Source organism: Crinia signifera, chromosome 4, assembly GCF_055691185.1.
Source record: "Crinia signifera chromosome 4, ASM5569118v1, whole genome shotgun sequence".
NCBI lineage: Eukaryota > Metazoa > Chordata > Amphibia > Anura > Myobatrachidae > Crinia > Crinia signifera.
This window is the reverse complement of record NC_139220.1, coordinates 303,145,382-303,170,478: the sequence shown is the minus strand read 5'-3', so window position 1 is coordinate 303,170,478 and position 25,097 is coordinate 303,145,382. Positions and strand designations below refer to the sequence as shown.

Below are 25,097 nucleotides of genomic sequence, written 5' to 3'. Positions count from 1 at the left end.
AATCAGGTTAATAAAACATGGCCGTGCGTTCCATAGACGCGGCGCCTCTATGACGTTGCGTTCCAGGGATACCCAGGCCAGTGCGCACAGATGACTGTGCGTTCCACGGACGCATCATGTGATGTGTTTTTAAAATGGCGGTGCGCTCCATTAGCACCGCAACAAACGGCACCTAGTTCCGCTAAAGGGACCTATTACCAATGTTCGGGATTACACCCACTGCATAGGGGGAACATCCCTGTAACAGCACTGGTACCTAGAGGGATGGTTCAAAGAGGTGCACGAGCGTACATGGTTCCGACCACATGCCCATATTAGGACTTCCGGTCCCATACGTTTTTATATTAAAATCAGGTTTTACAGCTTCGTTTTTATACTGTTATCATTGTGCAATATCCATATGTATTATGCTTTTCATTATGTTTGTGCAAAAAATTATTTTGTGTCATACTATTGTTGATTAGAGAAGATTAGGATACGCCCACAGGATATGCCCATTTGATGAGTGGGTATTTAAACCCCAGTAGGACTAGGAGTGACACCACCTTGATAAAGGCCTTGTGAAGGTCGAAACGCGTTGGTGCGGTGTCCGTTTTGTTTTATTCAACCATTGGAGTTACTGGCAGCCGTTAAGCAATCACCCCCCTGAGGTAAAATCTCCCGGGTATTACATCTTATCCTCGGTGGGTGTTGTTTTTTGTTACATCTGGCACCGGTTATCCCATGGTGTGTGTTTTTTCATATTAAATGTAAATAAATATTTTTTGGATTTTAATCAACATTATCGAGAAACCTTTTTTCAAAAGAAACCTTGATGTGAGTGGATCAACGTTTATAAACGTAAGCATACAAGTGAGCATCGTTTATCTATACCATCGACTTGATAACAGTTCTCCATAAAGTACAAAGAAACCTTTATGCATGGGGGTCTCAACTCCTTTATGTAAGCTTTATTGTAAGCATCATTTAAAATCAGCACATATGGTGACCCCATAAAGGACAAAGAAACCTTTATGTGTGGGGGTCTTAACTCCTTTAAGTAAGCTTTATTGTAAGCATCATTTGAAAACAGCACACGTGGTGACCCCATAAAGAACATTTCTCTACACGGGTCATAAGGAAGAACGTTAAAGTTTCCCATCCCTATTAATTTACATCATCTGGACATACTTCACTATATGTACTTTCCATCTTTTTGTTTACATATCCATGGGAAACATCTGGAAGAAAGAGAAAGAAGGAGAGAGAAAAAAAGCTACATTTGGGAACTTTTGAACCAGGATATCAGCTTGTGTGGGATCTATCCATAAACCAAATTGAAACCCTCAGTATAGCGCTAACCCACCACATTGTATTTGTGTATTGATATTGTATTGACAGGAAGATAACCCCTGTAGGGGGCTGCTATTTTGTTTGCGCAATAGAAAACTTTTCCTCATTTTTGTAGTATACATAACAATGATGTCTGGGTATACATGTGGTATGCATTTAAAGATACAGGAGCCATTCAGTCTGGGTCTGACATGTTGTAGGCATTTAAATTTAAAGACACATAGCCTGAGAAATATAGTGTTACTTTAGAAAGACATCAGATATGACGGATGACTGTAATTTTCAAAAGTAATTTTAAACACCGTATTCCATAGTCTTTGAAGACACAGACATTCACGTATGGAGTAATTAGCTTAGACAGGGTAGTGGTGTGTTTGCAATTAAATTCATTATACCTCTGAAATTTTTTTTTCACATAGCTATCTGTTTAATTAGGATAGACAGATCAAAGGGCCTTATTTTGGTTCATTCTTTCTGACAAAATCCTTCTTAGATGGACAAAACCATGTGCACTGCAGGGGGGCAGATGTAACATGTGCAGAGAGAATTAGATTTGGGTGAGTAATTTTGTTTCTGTGCAGGGAAAATACTGACTGCTTTATTTTTACACTGCAATATAGATCTCACTATGAAGTAAAACCCCACCCAAATCTAATTCTCTCTGCACAAGTAACACCTGCCCCACCTGCAGTGCATATGGTTTTGCCCATCTAAGAAGGATTTTGTCAGAAAGAATGAACCAAAATAAGGCCCCAAGAGAGGCCATGAAATCTTTGCAACAGAGCATGGATGACATCTAGTGGACATGTATTGCAGTTGCAAGCAATTCACAGACAGGTTGCAATCAATTCACAGACAGGGGCTACAGAATTAACTTAATAATAATAATATATATATATATATATATATATATGTATGTATATACAGTATATACATACATATAGATATATATATATATATCTCAATGCTGATAAATAAAATAGCTATATACAGTATATACATATATATATATATATATATATATATATATATATACATACATATAAATATATATATATATATATATATATATATATATATGCACTTGGTTTTTGTGGTTGGCGCTAAAACCACTATGGATGAGCGAACACTCGAGCCGCTGATCCTCGGTAAAGGGGGGCTGCCCTTTAAATAGTAATGCAAGAGGGGGTTTGAGGGTCTGCGCTCAGAGTGTGCTATAAATAGCTGACAGTAAGTATTGGATAAATGCAGTTTTATTTTCACTGACAATGTATCCACTGTGCCGTTGCGTGCAGCTTAGGGTGTTGGATAAATGCAGTTTTATTATCACTAACAATGTATCCACTGTGCCGTTGCGTGCAGCTAAGGGTGTAAGGGATTCAGAAAAATGGGGGGGGAGGGTAAATCTGTGCTGCTGGGGCAAGCGCACAGATATGGTGGGGTGGTGGCAGTCAATGGGGGAGAAGAAAAAATCACAATACAGATGCGCAAGTAAGTGGTGCGGGGGGCTGGCGTCCCGTTCCACCCGCAGTACACTTTACCTGTTCTCGCCGGGGGTGCTTGTCCTCTATCCTTCTTCCGCTTGCTGGCTCCGTCACACCTGGGCTGAATCGGCGCCTTGTCCGCTCGATTCGCCGGTTTCCACGGCTACTGCACAGACGGGACTTCCGGGTTGAAGTCACGCGGGATTCGCGCCTTGGTCTGTCTGCTGCAGTTGCCGCGCACTCGACTCCCAGCCGGGAGGAGACTGGATGTGTCTGTTGATGTGGCTGTCAACTCGCAACGCATTGGAGTTCACAAGAAAGATATCAGCTGATCTCTATAAAGGATCCACACTCTGAACAGAGGCAATCTTCCAATATTTAGGTTTTAATACAAAAGTCGGATGCTCATTCATATATTATATATTCTGTATTTGCATATGCATTTTTAATTATTGTGTATTTTTTATTACAATGTACTGTTTAAATATATTCATTATCTTTTATTAAGTAAAAACAAATAGATCAACACAGTGCGCGCTCTCTTTATTTTATTTAGTTTTTTTCATTTGATTCTAGTAAGGCATCTCAGTCCTTCTAGGTGTTTGGGAGCAGCCTATCAAGCTGTGGACCTCTTTGCATTTATATACACCCATTAATTACTTAAACATATTGCGCCTGATTTTTTCCATTTAGTGGTTAATATTTTTTCATGTCTGATTACTCACCTGTCCTGTCGCCCGGCTCCCGCGGCCGCACATCGCCATACCGGAAGTGCGTCATCGCATGCTGTCCAGGACACAGGAAGCTCACTCCTGGAGCGCACAGCGTGCGCTCCAAGACCCACTTCCGCGTTCCACTGGATGAAACGTCCATCCTCCTCATTGGGCGGTGCTACCCTCCGTGGATGCCGGCGCTGTAGAACAGGGAATGCCAAAACAAAAATCATAATAACAACACAGTGAGACAGAGAACATTAAACACATCGACAATAAGTATCCTAATTTAAGGGATACAAAATTGTAGCCTTACACTACACCTGGACATACAAACAATAAATTATACTATATTATGCATCGATTAAGGATTTGATCAAACACAAGTGGGCTATATCAGGACTCCTCCTGAAAGCTGAAAGTCCTAGGGTATCAAGCATAAACCTAGGCATACAGTATATTACACAGAAAAAAATGAATTTACATAAAGAATGGACTGTTAGGTGAGACTATTCCAGTTGATCTTGTCATTGAGACCACCCGGTTTGGTGGTCCCAAGTCTCAAGGTCCACTGGGTCTCCCTAATAAGCAACCTTTTGGCTCGATCACCTCCCCTGGCGCTCAGTGGGACCTGATCCAACATAAAGTATTTTAAGGATGATAAAGGGTGACCCATGCTTTTAAAATGACGTGGAACCGGCTGGTCCACATCTTTTCCCTTAAGAATCAAGTCAATAGATGACCGATGGGCCGCCAATCCTCTCTTTGAACTTGCGGGTGGTTTGGCCCGCATACCATAATCCACACGGGCAGATGATCGCATATATCACGTGTGTGGAGGAACACGTCAGCACCGATCTAATCTCATACCTCTTATTGCAGTGGGGATGTTGGAAGTCCTTACATTTAATTAAGTATTTACATGTAATACAATTACCACAACCATAACATCCGGGGGGTTTTCTATAAACATTAGGCGGAGTCACCAGAGAATATTCTGATATATCCGCAAGGACCAACCGGTCCCTGAGGTTTCTCCCCCGTGTATATGCAAGAAGTGGTCTGTGGTCTTTGAGGCCAGGTAGCTCGTTATCCATCCGGATGATGGGCCAAAGAGCCCTAGATGCTCTCCGGACAATGGGGCTTGACGATGAGAATTCATGAACCCAGGGGATCATCTTCTCTTTTTTCTTTTGTTTAGGGCACCACAGGGCTTCAGGGTCCATATCCAGAACCTGTTGTTTTTGTACTGTCAACAGGTCCCTGTCATAACCTCTGACCAGGAACCTTTCGATCATAAGATCTAATTCATTAGGTAACCTCTCCCTATCACTGGTCAGCCGTGCCACCCTCAACATCTGTGAGAGGGGCAGACCCTTTTTAAGGGATGGGGGGTGGTGGCTAGAGGCCCTCAACAAAGTATTCCTGTCGGTGCTTTTAGAAAATCGACTATTTGTTATAGCTCCATCTTTGATCTCAACGGCTACATCTAGAAAGTTGGCTTTACATGTACTACAATCGTAGGTAAACTTAATAAACAGACTTTTGGCATTAATGTCACTCATCAGGCTACGGAACCTCTCCTCCCCCCCAGTCCAGATGAGGAACACGTCATCTATATACCGTAGGTACAGCATGACGTGTCCGCAAATGTCCTGGTCACTGAAGAAGAGGTCCCACTCCTGAGCGAACATATATACATTCGCGTAGGAGGGGGCAATGGAAGACCCCATTGCACACCCTCTACGCTGAATGTAATATGCTCCATCAAACAGAAAGAAATTGCGGCATAAGGTCAACTCAAGTAGGGAGAGAAATAAATCATGGTTAAAAATAGCAGGGTCCAAATACTTCAGAAGGAACTCCTTCATGGATCGAAGTCCACTCTCATGGGGTATTGATGTATATAAGCTGCATACATTGAGACAGCATAAAAGTGCACCAGGAGGAATGACATCAATCTCCTTCAATTTGCAGAGAAAGGTGTTGGTGTCCTTGAGGAAGGTTTTTTCACGAGGAAGTAGTGGTTGCAAGATGCTATCAAGCATTTGGGAAACCGGTTGTAAAAGCGATCCCCGGGCCGAGATGATAGGACGGCCGGGGGGCTTAACCGGATTCTTGTGGAGCTTCGGCAGTGTATACAGTACTGGAATCACGGGTAGAAAGAGAGGGTATACCAATTTCAAACAGCGCCCTAAAAAAACCCCAGGGTGAGTGGGTCGAATACAAAGTGCAATGGGGGGAATCAAAAGATAATACTTCCATATAAATGGTGTTCCACCTGCATCCAGTAAAATTCCTCTGATGGGTAAAGTGCTTCAGTACATGTAAACAGAGAAGGGCTTATAATGGTGAAGCCTGTTTTATTAACATGTACACAAAGAGTCATAAAACACAATACAATACAATACATGAACAATCATAAAATCCAGACAAGTAGGGGGACTAGGTACAAATTACCAAGAGGTGGATCAGAACTGGGTATTAGTCAGTTCAAAAGCATGTAGTCAGATAATCACCAGTCCGGTCCCGGGTAACAGGGCTGGGGGTCAGACACTTCCTCTGGTGGTTCCTTAAGTCCTCCTCTGTCTGGGGTGCTGCCAACAGTACTCCGCCAACGCGTTTCGACCCTTGAACCAACGGGTCTTTCTCAAGGCTTGTGTAGTAGTGGCAGATCTTCTTGTCTTTATTTATAGGTCTCTTAATCAGTAGCAGTGCGGCAACAGCTGGTGTTTGCCGTCTACGTCCTTGTGGCCGCTTACTTCCGTGTTGGTGACGTTGCGGTGCGTCATTTCCGGCCATTGGAACGCATCGTGCGTTCCACGCCGCTCTATTTCCTGTAGTTTCGCCGGAGATACAGTTGGTATACGTAATTCCGGTGTTTGGAACGCACTATGCGTTCCACGTCATTCTGCAGATTTATTTCCTGCTTCCTTGGGACCGTATTGATGCGGAGGAAGTCCCCAAATGTAAACAAATATATATAGATTCACCTGTGATATCTATAAACGTCCTTTAGGTCTAAAAAGGGAGCATGAAGAAATAAATAATATTTAGGACCCATATTTATACTAAATCAATTAAAAATATGGATATAACAATATATATTTACATAACAGGAATTTACCACGAATATGGTGCACATGAATAAAATAGTGTTTCCACTAGTCGTATAAAAATTAGGTGGCTAAAGTGTATAAGAGGATTATAGAAAAAAGCTTATAAAAAACGCTTAAAAAAACACTTGTAAAAAAAACTCTTATAAAAAACGATGATAAAAGGGGGGGGGGATTGGAACAAAGGGGGGTTTATAAAAACCATTTGATTTCAAAATCGACGTTTAGGCTTTTAGGTTTCAGAGTCCTGAGATCGTATATGCAGCGCATCTCTGTTTTAGCCAAGATAGTGTTAAGGTTACGTTGTCTGTTATTAGTTTTGACACTTTTGATGGCCATAAATCTTTTGATGCCATCAACTGATTTATTATGAAACTCTTCAAAGTGTTGTGACAACGTATGTGTTGGGAGCCCTTTTTTATGTTACGTAGGTGCTCTCCAACTCTCCAACTTTGAATGGCCTTGTAGTACGTCCGATATATACTAGGTTGCACTTGCATTCAATCATATACACCACATTCTTGGTATTACAAGTCACGAAATCTTTAATGGTATATTTGTTCCCATTAATGACCGTCTCCTCTATCTTTCTAGAACCATCCCCTTTAATTTCCCTACATCCAACACATGATCCACATCTGTGGAACCCTTTTGTTAGGATGCTCCCTTCTTTGGTTTTCGATGGGAGAGCACTCTTAACTAATTTGGTCCTAAGATTAGGGGCCCTTTTATAAATAAATTGAGGTTTTTAGGGATAATGTCACCAATAATGGGGTCCCTAAATAGGATTTCCCAATGTCGTTTAAAAGACTGCTCTATTTATTTATATTGTGCAGAAAAGTTGGTAATAAACGCCCATTCGGCTTTATTAGTTGACATATCATCCCTTTCCCTTGTGTTTTTAGTTTCAAGGAGAGTCTTCCGTTCTATTTGATCCACTGTGTCTCTAGCATTTTTTATAATTTTTTCATTGTATCCACTGTTCTTAAATTTGATTTCCATTTGATTGGCCTGTAGTTTGTATGTGTCTTCATCGCTACAATTTCTTTTGACTCTTTTGAGCTGTCCTCCTGGGATCGAATTCAACCAGTTGCTGTGATGGCAGCTGGTGTTTTCGATATACGTGCCCGAGTCTGTAGGTTTAGTGAATGTTTTGGTACAAAGGAGGCCATTGTGTATAAAAATAGAAATATCTAAAAAATCGACCGTGTATTCACTAATATTAAAAGATAATTCAATATTTAAAAGATTAGAATTTAAAAATGTACAAAAAGATGATAGTTCCTCTCGCCCTCCTTTCCATAAAAACAAGATGTCGTCTATATAGAGTTTCCATGATACCAGGTTCGCCCCAAAGGGGTTGTGTGACCATACAAAGTCTTGCTCCCATTTCCCCATAAAAATGTTAGCATAACTCGGGGCGAACCTGGTACCCATCGCTGTTCCAACCTTTTGAATATAGAAGGCATCATCGAACATGAAATAATTATTACCTAAAATAAATCTGATACCATCAATAAGGAATTTCTGTAGTGAAGGTTCTAAAGTGCTTCTGGAAAGTGCTTCAGTGCATGCCTCTACCCCTGATTCATGATCTATTATCGTGTACAATGACTTAACGTCTGCGGTCACCAGGGTGTAACCTTCCTCCCACTGGACCGTGGATAGGAAGTTTAGTAAATCCTTGGTGTCCTTAAGGTGTGAGGCATTTTTTAGCACCAGGGGTTGCAGGTGGAAATCAATGAATTCGGACAGATTTGCTGTCAATGACTCCACCCCCGATACAATAGGGTGACCCGGGGGATTCAGAGGGTCCTTATGTATCTTGGGAAGAAAATAAATCACTGGGGTGGCAGGTTCCAAGTTTACCAGGAATTAAGCCTCTCTATTTAAAAGTACCCCTTCATTTTCATATTTTTCTACTAGTTTTTTTAATTTTTCTAGCATCCCAGAAGTGGAGTCTGCTCTCAGTTTATGGTAGGTACTTCTATCCTCTAGATGTTTTAGGACCTCTAATTCATATTTCGATCTGTCCATTATGACGATGCCGCCTCCCTTGTCACTCGGCTTAATTGTAATGAGTTTATTGTCCGCCAAACTTTTTATGGCCATCCTTTCTCTATAGGTAAGATTGGATTTAAAATTCCTTGGTGGCGCTTGTTTAATATCCTCCTGGACTAGGGAGCAGAATGTGTCAATATAGTTACCCTTGATGAAGGTTGGACAGAAAATGGATTTAGGTCTGAAGTGTGTACCACTGGGTGGATCTGGGATCTCATCCACATTATCTTTGTCTTTATTTAAAAATAATTTTTTTAAACATAATTTCCTAAGAAACTTATGGACGTCTACGAATGTGGAGAATTTATCAAGCGGGATGGAGGGGGCGTATTTAAGTCCTTTTCCCAACACCACTGATTCTATCTCTGTCAAAACATAGGAACTTAAATTAAATATTTTAACTTTAGGAATTTCCTCTATTGTTGGAGGATTAGTAGGACAGTGTTGCTTTTTATTTTTGTTAGACATCTTTTTGTTCTTTTTCTTTTTTAGAAGGAGTTTGATTTTGTTACCTCCTCTTTTGCCCCAATGTTTTCTAGTGTTTAACGTCTCCCCTGGGTTTGTCGTGTCCTCCCTAAAAAACGATCCTCATGGGTGTCCTTTAATGCATCAAATCTATTATGGTGGGGAATGGGGGTTCTGTCTCGATAATTAGTGTGATTACGATCTCTCCAATTGGAGTTCCTATGGTATCTTGGTATATCTTCTCTAAAGTTATCCCGATGGTGTGTCGATTCATATTGATACTCCCTATTATTTGAAAAACCTCTATTTCTCCTTGTCTCTCGATCTTTATTCCTAGGTTGGAAATGTTCCTGAATGGATCTTTTTTGTTGATGTGGTGTTGGATAAGATTTGACATGTTTTGTCTTTTTATTTCTGTTGGAGGAAAATTTATTAATGGGGATAGGGGGAGTATCGATAGAAATGAATGAACCTTCCAGGTCACAAATTTTTTATCTCGAAGGAATTTCCTGATTTTTCTATCCACTAATACTTTTTCGCTTTTTCTAATATTAGTTTCTATATTTTTCTCCAATTCTTTAAATTCATTCAGATCAGAAAATCTCCCCAAAATTTCCCTATAGCTTTTGATATCATCATCCAGCTTTTCTGACTCTCTCTTTCTCTCCTCAATAATAATTTTGATGAGAGAAAATGAACATTCGTTAATTGCCCCCTCCCAGGCTTCTCGAAATTCTTCTGAGGCATCGCTGAAGCTAGCCTTTTTATTAATACGCAGCCCTTTTGGGATGATGCGGTGATTTAGGTATTTGTCTAAAGTCGCTATCTCCCACCAGAGCTTATTTTCTTTCAGGAGTAGTACTTCCAATTTTTTCATTATTGATTCCACATTGTCACCCAGGAGATCAATTTGCTCTCCATCATTTTTAAACAGATCCTCCAATAGAGTTTTCCTATGATCTCTTGCTGAACCAAGTTTTAACTAGGGATAAATAAAACCGTAACCACAAAAACAAAAGGTAAAACTTAAGGGTTCTGCGCAAAAGGTCGCTACAAAAATCGGTATGGAAGGACAATCCCAAAGTCCTTCAGATATCGAAATGGTAGAAAGAGAGGGTATACCAATTTCAAACAGCGAGGTGTTGGACCTTCAAGATCTGGACCACTTTCTCAGGGAGAAACTTTGCAGCTTTAGCTGCATCTAACACCGAAAAGAGTTCCTTCTGGAAACCTACTGTCAGATCCCTGGCGAGACGGTCATATACCTCGACGTCAGACAATTGCCCCACGATTTCTTGTCTGTAGTCATCCACATTCATCACCACAGTTGCTCCGCCCTTGTCTGCAGGGCGGATAATTATGGATTTATCCTTCTCCAAAGCTTGTAGAGCAACAATCTCTTCCTTAGACATGTTGGGTTTAATTTTGTAAGGAGTTGCTAGGAATCTATTCATCGAATCATCCATCAGCTTAGTGAATGTCTTTATCGAGCTGTTCTGTGAAGGGGGATCAAAATTGGACCTTGATGTTTTGGAGAGAAAATCATCGAATATAGAGCTCTGATGGTTGGTTGGTCTGTGTTGAAAGAACTCTTTACGTCTCAGTTGTCTGGAGAACTTGTGCAGATTTAATTTCCAATCAAACTCATTGTGTATGTTGGTAGGCACAAAACTTAAGCCCCGGTTCAGCACTTGGAGCTCAACTGTAGACAGAGTCCTGTTGGACAAGTTAAAGATCAAACTTTCAGTTTGGTGGCCGCTATTGACGCCGCCTTTCTTATTTCTCTGACCCTGGCGCCCCCGAAGGGTGGCCGTGCACTTGTGGAACCTCTGGGGTCCCCCTCTCTTGACCCTAAAGGGAGCGCATTAACAGCTTGCACCTCGTCCGGGTCCGAGACCATAAAGTCACTATCACTACTTGACTTGTTGCGGTCTGGATGGGGGTTCCTCCGCTGCCATGGTCGTCGTCGGCGTTGCGGCTTTGGATTGTCCAACCCTTGTCTGTCCCCTCCACACAACCAGGGGTACACCCTGTTCTCCTCATAGTCCTGATCTACCGCAAACTTTTTGCTACGTTTGAATTTCAGCAATTCCTTCTTATAAGCTTCACATTGGCTTTCTAATTTAGGCATCCAGCTCGCATTGGACTCGGCTTCTAGCAGATCTTTGTATTCCGTATGTAAACCCGTGATTTTATGTCTGGTGATGTTTAACTCACGATTCGCCTCCTCAATGACCAACACCATCAGGTCGGTCGCACACTTGTTGAGGATGGCGACCCACCTTCTCACAAATTCTGGATTAAAACGGCCGATGGTCGGCACATTTTTGACGCGGAAACCGCGTGGAATCTTGTGTTCTTTATAGTAATTGGCCAAAGATGTACTGTGTAGTTGAAAGTCCGTTTCACGGCGTCTCATTTTTAATAATCTGTGATATACATCCTCGATGTTATCGATATCGGACAAAGTTTCAGGGGGTTCTTGAGCCAGGATTGAATCGATTTGTTCCAGGGTATAACTGAACAACTCCCCCGCAGGTGTCCCCGCAATGCCCATTAGAGATGTCCCTTCAGACTGACTAGCAGACAAAGGCTCCATGACAACTCCCATAGGTGTTGGACAAAATCAATAAATGCCAAATGAAGTATATACAAGGTGTAGTGGCTAAATCAGCCTCACAGTCTCACCAGTCCAATAGGCAGGAACAGATAGATGACCACATATAGATGGCAACAGTGTCACGGGTGCCTTGCAACAGGTGTCCTTTGCAGGTCCACAAGCAACAATTTTCCATATATGCCGGCACTCCAATTATAGTGAACAACTTGGTCGGTGCACTCCTAATCAATTTGTAGAGTTCCAAGAATGAAGGCACACGACACAGGATCAACTTTTCACCGCAAGTGTATTTTCAGGCTAGTAACATCTAGCGCTTTCAGGGGATACAACCCCCGTCATCAGGATGGTAGCCACACAGGTACAATGGTGCAGTCAGGTAACCCCAGCTCCTCCCCAAACAACATTTAAATAGCAAACATGTCTGATTACTCACCTGTCCTGTCGCCCGGCTCCCGCGGCCGCACATCGCCATACCGGAAGTGCGTCATCGCATGCTGTCCAGGACACAGGAAGCTCACTCCTGGAGCGCACAGCGTGCGCTCCAAGACCCACTTCCGCGTTCCACTGGATGAAACGTCCATCCTCCTCATTGGGCGGTGCTACCCTCCGTGGATGCCGGCGCTGTAGAACAGGGAATGCCTAAACAAAAATCATAATAACAACACAGTGAGACAGAGAACATTAAACACATCGACAATAAGTATCCTAATTTAAGGGATACAAAATAGTAGCCTTACACTACACCTGGACATACAAACAATAAATTATACTATATTGTGCATAGATTAAGGATTTGATCAAACACAAGTGGGCTATATCAGGACTCCTCCTGAAAGCTGAAAGTCATAGGGTATCAAGCATAAACCTAGGCATACACACATATATATATATATATATATATATATATATATAGGTAATGTGATGGTATCACTATATTATGTGATGAATAAAATGATAGGTAATGTGATGGTATCACTATATTATGTGATGAATAAAATGATAGGTAATGTGATGGTATCATTATATTAAGCAATATATTTTAAAGACGGTTGTGGTGAATAAAATGATATATATTTTTTACCAGCTTACACCATTGTAGACTGACACAAACAATATATATATCTATATATATATATATATAGATTCACTGTTTTATTCGCCTTGACAAAGGAGCATATCACGCTCCGAAACGTTGGTGTTACCCTGAATACACTTACTTGAAATTTGAAAACCCTTGGAGTGCCGCCTTGTTCTTCGTCCCTATATATATATATATATATATATATATATATATATATATATATACATACAGTATATATACAATTGGGGGTTTGGATTCTGTATTGCGCTAGATACTAATGCAGCACCTCCAAAATTCCTCCTGTTAGTGAGGAATAACAAGAAATACAAAGAAAAGGGGTGATTGGAGTGCGCAACCTATTGTCTCTATGGTCACGTATATAACATGTACCACCCAGTTTGTCCAATCAGTACTCAGAAGTCCTTTCTGAAGGTATTTTCTGTATGTCCAATATTGAGTTTGTTTGCAGTAATATATATATATATATATATGGGTTGATGTATACAGTTACTGGTAAATGATGGCTGTTATTTATTTATATTCTGAACACAGCTGTGTTTTGGATAATATGGTATATTATTTAAATAAAAAATCAACAATATATATATATATATATATATAATTCAATAATAAATACAGGCTTCAATGATATATATATATATATATATATATATATATATATATATATATATATATATATATATATACATATATATATGATTCAATTGAAACACAACTCACTAATATTCAAATGAGACAAATGCATAACAGATGTGTTAACACCCCTGTAGGATATAAATATGGTGGGTATTTGACCAGTCAGCTACCAGACAAGACAGCACACATTGAGCTTGAAGATCTGTGACAGTGTATCATTACTCTGGTAAGTTTTCTAATATTCTACTGTTTGTTATATATATATTTCAATGTATTATACACAGCCATTTAAAAATGTATTATTTAGAGACAGGGTTTTAATACGTTTTTAAACAATCTTAAAATATAGCTTGTTACTGTATACTAATTATTGTGGGCCTAGCCTGTATAGATTTTTACTCTGGTTTAGTATGTTGTGGAATTACAAAAACCCATCATGCCTGGTCACAATTTTGCTATTAGGCCTTGTTAATACAGTTGGGAATGCATACTGGCTGCTTGTAGTTGATCATTTATTTAGGAAAGAAAAGATTGTGTCTATAGTGCGATAACTGATCATTTGTATGTGTAGAGCTGTGATTAGTGTATTGTGGACTGTACATTATACATATTGCTTTTAAAAATACAGTATGTTGTGTTATTACAATTTACAATTAGTTAATGTTAGTCATTTCTATAGAATTCAATGTCAGGTTGTATTCATAGATGAGGTTTTTTGGTATTACGGCAGCACTAATACAAAGAGCAGCATGCTGGGTCTTTGTTATTTATATTTATAAATAGTTTCATTTTAATATTGTATCAGAGTATTATACATAATGATTTTAAATAATGAGCTAGTTATTACATTTTCATGTGTAAAGCCGCACGCAGATTTTGGTATAACGGCGGTATAAAGTGATTTTTGTTATTATAGTGTAATTTTATAGGTTTAGCAAATGTGCATGATACATTAGCGCAGTGGTTCTCAAACTGTTGGGGCTCCACAATGCTGCCATGTATGTGCTGTCTGCTGACTACACATGTGATATAATGAGCTTCTGCAGTAGCTTGCTGGGTCCCCTGTAATTAATTTTTATTGACTGATGGTGCCCCATAATTATTTTTATTGTCTGAAGGGTCCCCAGAGCAAAATGGTTTGAGAGTCCACACATTAGCAGTTTTATGTGATTTTGTGCATGCAAATTCTTTATGGTTGCTTATTGTTGTCTGTTATTATCAACAGAGCCATCTAGTGGTTGTTGCAGAAACTGCCTTTGAACTATAAATATTCACCACAACTTAAGCTACTGTATCAATTAACAAAACATCAACATGCAGGTGTGTATATGATATTTACAATAGTTTAACAATAGCTTATCGTATTGTTATATCAACTTATTATTATTTATTACAGAGAAAGGAATACAAAACCATTAATGCAAATACAATCAGTCTCAGAGATTTTCAAGATTTACCTAGCTATCAACCGCAATCAAATGAGCAGTCAAATACTTGTAAGTTTACATATCAAAGACACATTGTTGTTGCTAGGGCATGATTTGTTAAGACACAGGGCCTATTGACAGGGTTATAAATGTTACGCTGTTGGTGTTAATTATTATTACCAGGGTCAGTTGTGTTAGTCACGAAATCTGTTAAGACAAGCGCCCTATTGGTATAAATGTTACACGTGTTGATTGTATTTTTCGGTCTACAAAATTGTTGTGTTAATTTTTATTTTATTTTTTATTTATATATCTATTTTCTATTAAAATTGTTAATTTTCATAAAACAGTTTCAGATATCACAAATGACGCATCTGAAGTTGGATCATTTGGTTCGGATTTCACAGTCGGGCCGGATCTGATGACATTCGAAAACCCATACGCCGCATACTCTGATTTGTCCGAATCGCAAAAATGTAGGTATACATATTCATATAAGCCATCAAAAATGTAATGTATGTTAAAAGAAATATACGGGGGGAGTGTCGAAATTTCAAAAAATATGTCTCTCTCTCACTCTCTCTCTCTCACGCTATCTCGCGCACACTCTCTCGCTCTCTCTCATATGTATATATATATAAATCCGGTTATATTCATTTTTATACCACCTGTAATATTAATGTGTTATTTGTTCTCTGTTAGTATCACCGATTATGTCGAAAGCTGATGCAGAACACATAATGGATGATCTCTGGAATTTACCATCGGCAAAACACTATAAACCATTATACCAGAACCCGGCTATACAAGGTGAATTTTGACACATGGCTAGTGTTGTTTTTATAATGTGTTTTTGTGTTAAATGTTGCATATCGCCGCAAATTCATGAATAGTGGCCACATGGGTTGTTGTTATCATGACTTAAATGGTGTTTTTTTCTCAAGTCAGCGAATGTGTCGTTAATTGATAATATATGAATTACAGATGCTATAGCTAGCCAGTATGAACCTACGGTACCTAGGGCCGATACGTGTGAAGCTGGACCATCCGGATATAGAGAACCGACATCGGGTGTTAGATCAAACGCCAAGCAACCCAACTGCGCATTGGCTAAAGGCACAAAAAGAGCCCAGACCATCGATCAATCTTTCTGGGCAATGGCTAAAGGAACCATGCCTGCGCAAACCTTTGACAAATACCCAGGTATGTTATGTAATGTTATGTTTATTTATTTGGTTTCTTATATAGGACAACATTTACCATTGTTCTTTACAAATGGAAACCACAGGTATTAAACAGACTGTGTAGACGTAAGCCGACAAGGAGGGGTTTGGGAGGTGATCCTGAAGGTGTTATAAAGCGACTGTCTTTGTGTCCGTGTATGTGTAACTAAACGGTGTGATTTTTATTACAGTAGGAACCACGCCGTTGGAAATATCTGGCAAATACCCAGGTGTGTAATGTAATGTTTATTTAGTTTCTTATATAGGACCGCATTCACCATTGCTCTTTACAATTGGAAACCACAGGTATTAAACAGACTGTGTAGATGCAAACCGACATGGAGGGTTGGGGGTTTTGGGAGGCGGTCCTGAATGTGTTATAAAGCGGTTGTCTTAGTGTCCGCGAATGTGTAACTAAAACGTTGTTATTTTTTATTTACAGTGGATCCGCGACAATACGCAAAAATGATAGCCGCTGCCAGGGTTGCTCAACCACTCAATGCTGAAACGGATGGGGGAGAATGCGCTAAAACGGTGATCGACCCACAACACCAAGAAGATGTATCTAGGGCCGAGATCATGGCCACCGACCGCGACGATTTCAAGCCAAGCAAGCGCAGAAATCCAAAAAGTCGAACGGATCAAGAAAACAAGTCAGATTTATCAGACCTTAAAGAAGGCTGAAATATTCGGAAGGTAGACCTGTAAGAAAAAGGATTGCATTACAAACAGTGCCAACCGTGAGTAATGTGGATTACCCGCACGCATTTACCACACCTGCAACACCTACTGAATCCGGCATTGATATACCTGGTAATACAAAGACTGTGAAGATTCGTAAAACTTTACGGCTGTCAAGAGAGAGATACACTCCGCTGATGGATGACGATGTCATTGTGATTTCAGACACGCAGGAACGGCCTACTGCAGAAACGCAAAGCGTGGTCAGTAACACGCCTGCTGATACATTATCCGTTAATGATGAGGACTTAAATGGGCAAACATTTTTTACCACCCCTAGTGAAGAGTCAGTCTCAGGTACCCCGCAGAATGATGATGAGGTTGTAACATCTGTAGCCGGAATCCCTGATAGAGCAATGGGCGATGATTACGCAACAATACCCAGTGTTTTTACTACGGGCGGCGAGGCAACCGCATCGGGCGATGATGCTGCCCCGCCGCCCGTGGTATCAACAGACATAGTTGATGGGGGTCAGAATGAGGAGCAATTAGGACAAGATGTGGAAATACAATACTATGCGGTTATGGGGAGGATGCGTGAGCATATAGGACACATGCGTAGAAATGTCAATTCCCTGTTGAACCGTATAAAAGATGACTTTTATGGTTCAAAAAGGAAACCAGAAATCATTAAAGAGCTTGTAGAAATGTATATGAATGTGATGTCAAATCATATAGAAGAGACGGTGAAGACTAGGGAGTTTATTAAAGCGAACATGTATCATTTTGCTGAGATAATTGAAACTGCCCCGTGACTAGGCATGGTGGGGTATGGGTTGAAATGTGAAAATCTCACACTTATTTCGCCGTTCGAAAATAAAACAGGCTTTAAAATGCATATACAGGCTGAGAAAGCGTAAACAACACAGGGTGCGAGGCACCCCCCCAACCCAGTGTGCACAGGCTGACAAATCACCGGACCAACCATTACCGGGTGACGCGGCGTCACCTGAACATGTTGAACTCCCCGCAACACCCATGCATAATGACATAGAGGGGGGTGCGTCACCCGGTAATGGTGAAGGTCGGCGAGATGTGTACTTAGAAGCTGTTAACAGGTATGAGCGATACCATCCTAATTTCAGAGCCGTTAAGTATCGTAATCATTTTCAATTTGTTAATTTGGAAAGAGTTACATCATTTGCAGAGGGTGTTGAAGCCATACACAACGCTATACAGGTTATGATTGATGAATTCATGGTTGGTGTTGACCCTAATGATCGTGTACAGTTAAGATTGGAGGGGGGTGGTTTACACAACGCCATCTACTCACACCGAAAGCCGCAAGAATCATTAGACGCAGTCAGTTTCTTGAATCAAATTACAAACACTCTTCAAAGTAACGCTGAATTTTTATTAGCCACGGGTTTAAGGTTTGTGATCACTGTTTTTAGAAATAGATCGGGTGGGGCCCTAACTGGTCGCGGCCTTAGACGCATTCCATACAGCTTAATTATAGAAAGGCGCAGAAGACACCTGTATGATTTCAACAATACGCACAATTATTTATACTTTGCAACATCGATCTGCAAACTTCTGGATAAAGGTAATGCCACAGACGCTGAAATACACGATCGGGCGCTTCAAATTCATAAGGATTTGAACCTACCGATCGATAAAACAGTCAGCTTTAGCGACGTTGTTGTTTTTGAAAAACACTTAAAAACAAAAATTACAATATTATATAATAATAATCGTTCTTGGCATTACTTTTCTTCAGTATCGCGCTACGATAATACCCTGTATGTATTATATCACGATTCACTCTTTTATGGCGTGATTAATATTGCCGCATTTCTCGGGGCGAGGAATTTTTGTGGGTTCTGTAATAGAACTTATGAGCGTAGGAATAGCCACGATTGTCTTTTCTTTTGTAAGGCTTGTCACAGACAAGCGTGCGCTGATGATGGGGTTTCCGCTTTAAGATGCTCGGTTTGTAGGGTATTTTGCAGGTCGAGTGAATGTTTAGAGGAGCACAAATCCTTAGCTTTAGATCGCAAAATATCCTGTCTTGAACATGTTTATTGCGACAGGTGTTGTCTCTACCGTCGCAGGTCTCATGAGTGTCAGGGGCTAAAGTGTTCTACTTGCAAGGCATATGTTGATGGGTTTGCGGATCATTTGTGTTACATACAGCCCATCAAAGCGGAAGAACCCACCACCAAATACATCTTTTATGATTTGGAATGTATGCAGGAGACAGGTATACATATACCAAACTACTGTTATGCTCTCACATTAATGGGTGAGAAATCCTGGGAGTTTAAGGGCAAAGGTTGTATCGATGATTTTGTAAAGACTTCATGAAACCAAAATTTGCGCATTACACATTCATAGCCCATAACGCTGGGCAGTATGATGCGTATTTTGTATTGAACAAGATCATCAAAGAACGGTATACAGTATCCCTCATCTCTAATGGCGGAAATATAATGTGTATCACAATAAAAGATCTGAAGATTAGGTTTATAGACTCTCTCAACTTTCTCCCCATGAAATTGAGCAGATTTCCAAAGGCCATGGGATTTGATGGCGTTAAAGGTCATTTCCCGCATTTTTTTAACACAGCCGATAACCAAAATTACATAGGGGACATGCCCTCAATAGAATATTTTGGCCTACAACACATGATGCCTGAGGAGGCCGCTGAAGTTACAAAGTGGTACGAAAAAAACAAGCACAAGTCGTTTAATTTTCAAAAATAATTAATACGATATTGTAAAGAGGATGTGAGAATATTGCAAAAAGGGTGCGCCGCTTTCAGATCAGCCATTATAGCCATGACAGAACAGGAATTTGTAATAGCGGCAGAGAAAAAAGATGTAGCCGTTAAACGTCATGTTGATCCATTCCAACTGACGACTTTAGCGTCGGTTTGTATGGCTATGTATCGTTGTAAATATTTACAGGCAAACACATTGGCTCTTTGTACCCATGTGGAAGAAAATGAGGGAGACAGATGCGGATCTACAGGTTTTTCTGAAAGGTTTGGAAATACCTGACCCCTTGGATCCTCGTGATGGTCTTTATGGCGGCCGCACTAACGCCATAAAACTTTATCACAAGAGTGCGATGAAAAAATACACTATTTTGACTTTACTAGCCTATACCCATTTGTCAACAAAACCAAAACATATCCTATACGTCACCCACGCATCATTTATAAGGACTTTGATGATGTCACAAAGTATTTCGGTTTTGTTAAATTAAAAATTAATCCTCCGCGAGGCCTTTTCTTTCCGGTTTTACCGGTTAAAATGAATGGTAAGTTAATGTTTCCACTGTGTCGCACATGCGCCGAATCTGGACAGTGTGAGCCTTGTGTTCATGACTCAGAAAACCGCGCCCTAACCGGTACATGGTGCACAGTGGAGATAAATCTTGCTATAGAAAAGGGGTACAAAGTGTGTAAAATCTATGAGGTGTGGCATTTTGATGAGAGATCTGATGATTTGTTTTCAGGTTACATTAAAACACACCTCAGAGATAAACAGGAGGCTTCTGGTTACCCCAATTGGTGTATAGACTCTGTGAAACAACAAGAGTACATAGACGCGTATCAAAAAAATGAGGGCATAGCTTTAAGACACGAACACATAAATGTCAACCCCGCCAAAAGACTAATTTCTAAATTGTTTTTAAACTCATTATGGGGTCAATTTGGTCAACGTAGCAACATGCCCAATACTTGTCTAGTGACAGATCCTGATAAGATTTTTGAATATGCCTTCCTACCACACTATGAGGTGTCTGCTTTAGACTTCATAGACTCAGAAACTGTTATGGTCAACTGGAAATACGCCAAAGACCATTATACCAGGGCTTCAACTACAAATATATTTATAGCAGCATTTACCACAGCACACGCACGCATCGAGTTGTACAACCTATTGGATAGATTACAAGATAGATGTCTGTATCACGATACAGATTCTGTAATTTTTGTCAGCAGGCCCGGTGACTGGAATTCCGCCATTAGGTGATTATCTAGGGGAATTGACCAGCGAGCTACCAGCTGGTACGCATATAACAGAGTTTGTTTCAGCTGGCCCCAAGTCATACGGCTATCGACTAAGCAACGGCAAGACGAGCCTCAAGGTCAAAGGTATAACGTTGAATGTTTGTAATGAGCAGCACGTTAACTTTGACAGTCTGAAAGAACTGGTCTTAGATTACCCTTTAAACCCCAAAAGGCGAGGATCAGAAAAAAATTGTGACCAGGCAGCCCGGTATAGTACGTGTGAAAAAGTACTGGCAGATTGAAACCTGTATGCTGCAGAAAACGCAAAAGTGCGTTTACACTAAACGTAACCTTACGGATAATTTTACAACCCTACCGTTTGGTTATTAAGATGGACATCCGTTTTCAGCACCCCTTCTCCTGTATTTTAGCTGGGCCCTCCAATTCGGGGAAAAGTTATTTTGTAAAAACGCTAATACAACATGCATCCACACATATGACGCATGTACCTGATAATATTGTTTGGTTTTACACCTGTTGGCAACCAATATATGATCAACTTCTGAGTGCTCACCCTGGTATGCGTTTTATAGAGGGGTTGCCCGAGTCATTTAGCGACGACCAGCTTTTTCCCCCTGATAAGGTTAATTTAGCGGTGATAGATGACTTGATGGATGCCGCGAGTAATAATTCTGAGGTTGAGAAAGCGTTCACAAAGTATGTGCACCATCGTAATCTCAGTATCATGTACCTTGTGCAAAACATATTTTGTCAAGGTAGAAAGAGCAGGACTATACATTTAAACACAAAATATATGGTCCTGTTTAAAAACCCCAGGGATAAAATGCAGGTTAGCATTCTGGCTAGACAAATGTACCCATCAAAATATCGTTTTTTTCTTGAAGCCTATGAGTCCACTACGGAGCCACCATACGGTTATTTACTGGTTGATTTAAGAAACAATGCCCTTGATGATTATCGTTTACGAAGCGGTTTATTTCCGCCCGACACACCAGTAGCTTATGTTGTTAAGAAGCGGGGTTCTAAATAGCTATAACCGTGCATCCTATAGTCATTCATTATCACTTCTAACAGCTGTGAACATGTCGACCAGGATAAGGCGTAATTGGGCCCTTTTAAAAACTCTCATTAAAGCCAAACCATCCCAAAGAAACGCTATATTATCCAACGCTTCAAACGATTTGGTGACAGCCATATGTGAGATTGCTCTCAATACGCTTAAAGGTAAAATACCCCTGTCACAGCGTCAGTTGAACTACCTTAAAAAGAAGAGGAACCTTATAAAATCGCTTTGTAATAAGAAATGTGCCATTGGGAAAAAGAAGAGGTTGGTGAAACAGTCGGGTGGGTTTATCGGATCGTTACTAGGATTTGCTATTCCATTAATTACCGGACTACTGTCTAATCGGTGATGGAATACGCTGAGAAAATGTATCTGGTACCCCAGCAACAGATAGACCATTTAAACAACAAACCAACCAGCGATGATATACGCAAAACAGCCACGCAAAGCCTAGATGCTGAGATCATAAGTATACTACATAATAATGCTTTATCAGAGTATGAAAAGGCAAAATGCTACACAGCTGTATTACAGAGATACCTGGTGTTGAGTAAACAATCTGATAGAGAAATGTCAACTTTAACGCTTTTATCACCCGGTGCAAATGCTGTTGAGGATACAACTAATCCTACACAAGACGATGCTACCGACGCTGTTTACCACGATGTATTGAACAGTGTTAATGCCCGGTATAAAAAGAACTGTGAAATACTAAAGAGTAAAATGGTTCGCTCTAAAGACATTGCGAATTGGGACAGCAAGGGTGTGTTTATGTATAAAGGCATCACAGTGCCAGGATCCAATGTGTTAGACTTGATAAGGGGTATCACACAAAATCACAGCGTGACGGGTCATAAAATGCCTAACGGCTGGATTGAATTTATGCTCGCTATGGCTGAGTTGAATATCCCATCCACTGTAGTTGGTAATGAATCAAACATTACATTACAGTTAGATCGCTTAAAAGCTGAAATCTACGATGATGAAATTGGCAATGTAAATATAGCCTCCCCAATACACAACATTAAAAAAAGTCATATAAATGTTTTAAATTCCCCCGGGTTAACAACGCCACACGGCTACTTACTACCGAGGAAAAGATCCATAAATCTGTTTTAGGATTCGCAGTGGTTGAACCTTTAACATATAACTAATTTATAATGTTTTTATACAATGTATTTTTGTGTGTTTAATTTGTACGATGACGTTTAATTTGTATTGTATCATGTATATTTAGTGTATTGTTTTAAATGTAAAGTTTATCGTGTTATTCGTGACTATTTTGCTGTAAATACATTTTGTCTGTACCAATAAAATATGATTATGATTTATAAAATACTGTTTTGTTCTTTGATTCTAATCAGTTTGTCTGCAAAAATACGCAATCACGCGATATAAAGTTCAATAAGCAAGATTTTTTAATAGAAAGTAACCATAAGCAATGTACATACAGCATTTCAATCACAACATTAGTTACAAGTTACACAAACAATTTTGTATTACACATTATTTTTATCAAACACATGTTAGTTACTGGTGACACAGGACTGTATACAGTTACCCGTATATCGACTCAAACAATGACTTCTAGGGAGACGTCTTACAAAGTTTGATACAAAGCGATCATTGCGTTTTGTATCAAAACTAAAACGGGCCAACACATTTGTGTATATTTGTAATTTTTACACATAAAAAATATAAAGTATATACAATATTGTCCACAAACGGTGCTGTTAAAACCTTGCAACTGCTTATTTTGGTGGTAAATTCTTTTTGAATTTGAGTTTAAAAAATTTATTATGGCCTTTGGGAATAGGGGGTAGTCAGGTTCTAATCCGTAAGAGTCCAAAAAGTAACACTCGCGCTGGTTGTTAAAATAAACAGCCAACCGGGTTGGGTGCTGGTGTGTGTGTTGATTACAAACGCGCAGGGGTATTGCGATAGTTTACCGCTCGGTAGCATATCGCACGGGTAGGTCCCTTTAAAAAACAGGCGCGTCACCGGATTAGCGTACAGTATATATCTGTAATGTGTTCATATCGCTGCTGGGGTGATGAATATTGGTAAATATACGATAAATATAAAAATTATTTATTTCATTTATAGATAATCATACAGCACATCGCGCCTCTGGTTGATCTCGATGATATTATCAAATAATGCGTATATTATTATGTTGACTGTCCGGTCTAGTGCTCCTGCAAACCGGAATTCAGCTCGTAGATTTCAGGTTCTGATTAGAGACAGATGCTCCGCGCATTCCTGTTCAGGTGACAGATCAAAAGCAAATAGTGTGTAGCCGTTGAGGTACTCTTCACGGTCAATTAGTATACCCGAATCTGATTTCTGCTTATTTGTGATCTGAATGAGTGACATATACTCACGAACCGCATTACCGTGTTCAAAGTCTGGTTGAAATGGTTTGGCCGGATGCGGTGTTCCATCCAGGTATAGGGATGCGAAGTTTACATTTTTATGTTCAAACCGTAGAGGGTTTTTGTCATAGGCTCCTGAAAATGCTTCATTATCTACAAAAGCGGCTATAACGGTTTTTGGTACCTGGCCTAAAAACAGATTTTCTAAATTAAATACGCGACTCCCAGCCGGTATGCTATAGATCTTCATGCCCACTCTATCGATAGCATATTTGGCATTGGTGGTCAGTAAGGCCTGGGCGTGTCCAATCCGGACGGCGGGTGAGACCTAAACTCTTTTCACAAACAGGGATGCTGCAACAATCTGAATTTTAAAGGCCTCCGCTTCAGCAGACATTAAGCAGAAAGCATCTTTGTTTCTGGTGAGTTTTATCTTCAAGTCCACGGCGTTCAATATTAGTTTATGTTGATGAAAAAGGTCGCAGTGTAGCGGCCCCAATAATTCAACCGTTCGACTTTGTGCCGTTGTTCTTGCCCTTTTTATAAACCCTGTGTTTACACCATCCAGGGTTCTGGTGTTGTGTTCTCCAGCCACATCTTTGTAGAATAATCCAGTTGTGTGTTTTGTGGATAACGCATCTGAGCTATAATTCAGTATGGTCTCTATGTAGGCCCTATAAGCGTAAAGATTATTGGACTGCGATATGAGCCTATCGCCCAAAGTAACATCAACCTGGCTAAATAAAGTTGCTATGGG

General features: G+C 40.1%; 2 protein-coding genes across 2 annotated transcripts in view; both read left to right on the top strand.

The window, feature by feature from the left end:
- LOC146073259 (uncharacterized) overlaps window positions 1-25,097 on the top strand; it is a 385,449-nt gene that overhangs the window by 328,829 nt on the left and 31,523 nt on the right. The gene's annotated exons all lie outside the window — the stretch shown is intronic.
- On the top strand, window positions 14,754-17,172 carry LOC146075769 (uncharacterized). Its single transcript, XM_083185361.1, has 7 exons — window positions 14,754-14,849; window positions 14,926-15,025; window positions 15,307-15,432; window positions 15,659-15,766; window positions 15,941-16,159; window positions 16,371-16,409; window positions 16,622-17,172. Exons 1-7 carry the CDS (start codon window positions 14,844-14,846, stop codon window positions 16,861-16,863), a joined length of 840 nt encoding a protein of 279 aa, XP_083041487.1. The 5' UTR covers window positions 14,754-14,843; the 3' UTR covers window positions 16,864-17,172.